Here is a 5,965-nt window from a genome sequence, read left to right as displayed (position 1 = left end):
TTATCAATGTTAATTGAAAATTTTTAATTTAATATAATAATAATTAGTTATTTAAAAGTAGAATATTAGTTACGAAATTCCAGATGTTAGATGTCTTTGGTAGATTCAGAAACGCATAGTAAGATAACATACAGAACAGACCGTTTAGTAGAAATTCATTATGGTTATAGATATTCATTCACCATGACGAGTAAAATCAGTAAAAATATATTTATAAAATTCTATTGAAAAATGTAGTCATACAAATATGTATAAATTGATGTCATATAATATTATATAATATAATATTAATAATTGTCGATTTAAAAAAAAACGTGATTAGATATTTCTTTATACAAAAAAAACACAAGTAATGAGAAATATATATGAACAAATATGCAATGGAGATCAACTAAATTTTTGTAAGAACTACATCAACTGTTTAGAAAATGAGATGAAATAGAAAGAAAGGAAAGCAGAAAAATAGGAAGAGTATATCCTGATTTTATCTCATTGTGTGTATGGCAAGGAAATTACATATAATAACTTCGAATTCACCGCGTAATGATAACGTAGACAATTGATGATAATTCTGATTGTCCGCTTGATCGTCACGTAATTTATCTATATGCATAAGTATATCCTTGTATTTATATCATGGACTCAACATACTTTTAGTCTGCTGGAAATGGAAATTATGGCAATCGCTGAGTAAACATGAGACGACTTCTAAATTACACACAAAACGCATGATGTATCATTTGTTGTTCATTGAATAATAAAGAATAAAATGATACTTCATGTGTAATTCGAAACGCATTCATGTTAAGACGTTGAGTGCACTTGGGATTGTTCAACAGATAATCATAAAACACAATAGTTGAGTGAACGCTCGCTGCTATTGATGTATTCTTCCAGATCTAATGTTGATCTAAAAGATTACAAAAGAGTGATACAATATAGCGAGATCTCACTTAACCGTTGAATCCGATGAACATATTGTATTGATATCGAATTAGTTAGTAGTTACGTAATTGGATATCATTTTATCCTTGTTGTTGAATGTTAAACAAACATAAAATGATCCACTTAAATGGGAAATCTGAATACGTAGCCCTGGGATCTTATTTTGTTAGAAAAAAAAACGTGTGGGATGTGATGACATGGAATAGCGTCCAAATATGAATTTCTTAATAATGAATTTTGAGATTTAACTGTTCATATAAAATTCAAAACAACTACGAATATGATTTCCTTTGTTAAATTGAATTAAAATTTCAGATTTTCTTTTAGTGATTTGAAATTATTCAACGTAATTGTGTTAATAATTAACTAATAATTATGATTATAATATAATTATTAATTATTATGTAATATAAAATGTAATAATCGCTTTATTAATAAAAATATGAAATTCATTATGTATTAAACTAATTTTGTCCAAACATACTTCCCCTTCCAGAAGATTCCTTTCCTCTTTTAGGAGATCTTGTTAAATAAAATAACGTATGGAATTCTTTCTCAGGGCTATGTTTAGATTTTCATTTAAATGTCATCCAGGTATCATTTTATCCTTGTTCACTGATTATTTAAGAAAGATATTGTATATAATATGTGGAGGTACTTGAATCAAAATTTCAACATAGTCTTGGGAAGAGATCTTACCTTACTAGAAAAAAACCCGTGTGGAATGATAAATAGTGTAATACAGATACATATTCGCATAAAGTAGCCACGGTAGTGTCACTGCGCATAGCTTAGCGCCGAGACATTATCAATGTCTCCAGATATGAATTTCTTAATAATGAGTGATTTTGAAATTTAACGGTTCATATAAAATTCAAAACAATTTCCTTTGTTAAATTGAACTAAAATTTTAAAAATTTAAGATTTTTTTTGTAACTTGAAATTATTCAACATGATGCTAATAATTAACTAATAATTATAATATAATTATTAATTATTATATAATATAAAATATAAATAATCGTTTTATTAATAAAAATATGAAATCCGTTATTAAGAAATTCATTTTAGATTAATTTTGTCTTCATACATATTACTGATACTTTTTTAGCCCATGAATCAATTTTTTCAGCTTGAAAACTGCAATAACTTTTTTCATTTTTCAAATAATAACAATTCATCTAATTGTTTACATGACATGTATGAGGTCTTAAATAATACAGAAAAACAAAACACATATTAAAAAAAAGAAAAGTTCTATAAGCCGATTTTTGTGGAAACGTTATAAAAACTATTGCTGATAGTGTAATATAATGGAACTCAAATGTTTAACGAGGTGATACATGGGATTGTCGATATCTGACTAAGTTAAAATTTTACAGAAATTATTTTGTCGATTAAAATTATTCTAGGAGGTAAGGCGTAAAGAATTAGAATTAAAAAAATCGAAAAATAAAGACCACCCTGATATATACAGGCATATATATAGACAAATTGGACATTTTAAAATATTTAAAAATAACTCTAACAGTACAAAAGTTGCAGCAATATTGCTGCAAGTTTTGTGCTATTGGGGAATCCTCCTTAATTACACTTTAAAATATTTAAAATGGATTCTTTGACATAATAAGATGTGATAGACATGATAACGGAATTATATCTTGTTACCAGTAGTTTTGCGAGAAGTATGAAAATCCAAGAAGAATTTTGAATTTGTGAAGAGCAGAGTGAACAGCTGATCGATGTAGATAGGCAATGTCACTTTGTTAATTTGCCGACCTTCATGCAGAGAAGTACAGACCATAGTGCTTCGTATGTTCATTTTTACTGAAACATTATCATGATCGCCTTATGTGCTGTCATAATTCTACAGAATGAGTAGCATTTGTATATTTTTTTAGATAGAAATTGCACAGCCTCGATTTCTTAATAAAATGTTACATAATATATTTTATTTCTGTTTTTGTACATTATGGTGTATTAACGAATTAAGTTAGTTTGCCAGAAAAATAAATTTAATGTTTAAATTTAATGTTAAAAATAAATTTAATTTTTACAAGATATAATTTTTACAAGATGTTTAAAAGAAATATGCTTGATATTTACTTATTGAACTATTTATATGAAAAGATGTTTATTAGGAAGATATTTTTTTGTGATTAAATAACAGTTAAAGACAAAAATTACTTACAGCCATGTTTTTCAGCCTCACTTTCTGTTGTATCACTTAAATCTGTTGGATCGAGAACAGGTTCCGGTTTAAGTGTTGATGGTGGCTGAACTTGTAGTTCAGCAGCAGGTTCAAGAGTGGGAACAGGATCCGTAGCTGGAGACACTGAATTCTCCATAATTGCTTCAGTCTTTATTTTTATTAACAAGAAAGAAATTTATATAATGTTAATCTTTAGAGAATGGATATTTTTAATCATATAGATTTCAATTTATAAGAGTGTCTCAAAATTTCCGAATTTCTTTTTTAGAGCGGATTCTTTGGAGTATTTTAAGACAAAACTCCTAATATGAAAATGTCAAGGTTACAATAGTTTTTACATGATTAACTATTATAAAATTCATAAAGCTTAATTAACATTTCACATACTTATGGTGAAATGATAAGTACGACAAATAAAATCCTTTTAACAAAACATTATCATACAAATATGAAACAATATTTTAATTAAGAAATTGTTTCTGCTTCTGTATGGAATTTATATAATCATACTTTATATAACCATAACTTATTGTGATAGTGAGGTGATTTTGATATCGTAATATATTTTAATGGAAAACAAATTTGAGATTATTTTTAACAAACAAAAAGTTTATTAATTTTTTAGTTTATTATTTTTTTGTTTGATAAAAATATCTCGTATACAGTGTGTTCCAAAATTCGCGCCCGTGAAGTATAAAACATGATACTTTATGCTAAAACAAACATCTTTTTCCTTTAACAAAATTACGTCCGATGAAATAATTTTTGCGTTTACTTGTGTAACTTCAACCTGCTCTCCTGCTACTTAAAATTATTTGTCAGATGCAATTTTGTTAAAGGAAAAAGTTGTTTGTTTTAGCATAAAATATTACGTTTTGTACTTCGTGGGCGCGAATTTTGAAATACTCTGTATACATTTTTAAGACTTGAGTTTACAAGACAGTTATTATGCGTTACTAAAGATAAAAATCAGGATACAAGACATTGTCTTAGGTCCAGTTCCATAATTCACGGTTAACTCTTAACCATGAATTGTGGAACTGGGTCTTAGTTAAGAATCTAAATCAGCCATTCTGTTCTTAAGATCCAAAACTGTATTAGCATAAGATATCAGATTTAAGACATAGTTGATACAAACGTTTTATCTTTCTTGATATCCAATAAATAATAAGAATATGTCTCGATTGTGTCCTTCTAAAAGAAAAGCAATCTACAAATATCGACTTATTTACAGGAACATCCTGAAAATGTGTGTGTGTGTGTGTGTGTGTGTGTGTGTGTAAGTTGTCAAAAGTTTAGAAACGGTCGAATATCTCAAAAGCAAAGCATTTTTGAGAAAAATGTTTCAGACAAAAATTGTAGAATCTAAAAAGATCTATTCACTGATTACATCCCCTTGACCTTGAGTGGCGTCGCCAAGGATCAAGGGGTTACGTTCGATTTTTTAAACATTTTTTTGTGTTGATGATTGAAAGTTACAATATCGCCGGCATTAACATTATCCAAGGTCTGACCGATGGCTAAAAAAACCTTTTGAATATTGTTTAGAATCATGATCTAGATAACATTTGTCAATATCAAGACCATTGGAGACTGTTCCTCATATTTTTATTTTTAAAAATTTATTTTTACGTAAAAATGAAAATAAGAAGAACAACTCCAATGATCTTAACAAATGTTATTAATATCATGATTTTGAACAACATTCAAAAGGTTTTAGCCATCGTTTTGGTACTTTGAGTCAATATCGATGGTATATTGTAACTTTCGAGCCTCATAACTCGAAAAATACTTAATAAAAAAATATTTTATTATAGTATTTTGAAAAGCTCTCGAGGTAAGCTACAAGAATATGTAATGAAAAATAAAAATAGAAGATTCCATTAAAAAAAAATCGATCTTGATCTGACCTCAGTGACACTACAAGATCAAGGTAAATTGCCAAATAAAAATAAGAGGAATAGTACTTCAATATTTTTTCAATCTTCAAAATCTTTTCAATACAAAAATAAAAATAAAAATCACGTTATTATTTCACTCAATATAATAATAATAATAAGCAATATTATGTTTAACAATTTATAAATATTGTTAGGCTTACCTCAGAGAAAGATTCTACAGAGAGACGAGTTGACAACTTTTCATCATCTGCCGTAGGTAACGGCGGTACGTAATCTTCATCATCGGATGTCAATCCTAATTCATCACCATAACAGGTATGCACAAGCTGCCACATTTCAGCCATACTCATTGGCTGAAATATAAAAATTTTTATGTTTGAAGAAACATACAGTCTAAGAGTACAAAATATTTTCGGAATAAGAATTCAAGCCAATGCGAGTCAATATAAGTTAGTCATGTGTAAAATCCTATATTTAAGATAAAAAATTCTTTACAAACTCTTGATATTGAGTCATTCTCATTGTGAAATTAAATAGATGTTCAATAATTGTTTAATAAAATAATGGAAAATATGATATAAGTGTTGTCAGCAATTTATATTACAATGATTAGCGACATTTATATCATATTTTCCATTACTTTGTTAAACAATTATTGAGCATCTATTTAATTTCACAATGAGGATTCAATACCAAGGGTTAAAATGTCTGTAAAGAGTTTTTTGTCTTAAATATATGGATTCACACGACTAACTTGTGTTAGTTCGCATTGACTTGGATTCTTATTCTTGTGATTTATTCTTTGGAGCGTTGTATTAAGATTAAAATATTTTCGTTTTTGAATAACATCCCTTTCTGATTAATGCTCATAAATAGTTTTTAGAAGTAGAAATAAAAATAGAACAAA

The 5,965-nt window shown here is 27.5% G+C and overlaps 1 protein-coding gene across 4 annotated transcripts in view; it reads right to left on the bottom strand.

Moving 5' to 3' along the window:
* Positions 1 to 5,965, bottom strand: part of LOC108690571 (GRAM domain-containing protein 1B) — a 33,192-nt gene that overhangs the window by 23,386 nt on the left and 3,841 nt on the right. For all 4 annotated transcript variants that reach the window (XM_018197943.1, XM_018197941.1, XM_018197942.1 and 1 more), the window contains 3 exons: positions 5,259 to 5,411; positions 3,137 to 3,305; positions 2,614 to 2,772 (listed from right to left, as the gene is read on the bottom strand). In XM_018197943.1, coding sequence (XP_018053432.1) covers positions 2,614 to 2,772; positions 3,137 to 3,305; positions 5,259 to 5,411 — 481 coding nt within the window. The remainder of the gene's footprint in view (positions 1 to 2,613; positions 2,773 to 3,136; positions 3,306 to 5,258; positions 5,412 to 5,965) is intronic.

Source organism: Atta colombica, unplaced genomic scaffold, assembly GCF_001594045.1.
Source record: "Atta colombica isolate Treedump-2 unplaced genomic scaffold, Acol1.0 scaffold33, whole genome shotgun sequence".
Taxonomy (NCBI): domain Eukaryota; kingdom Metazoa; phylum Arthropoda; class Insecta; order Hymenoptera; family Formicidae; genus Atta; species Atta colombica.
The sequence above is the reverse complement of the archived record's forward strand: the minus strand, read 5'-3'. Positions and strand labels throughout refer to the sequence as shown.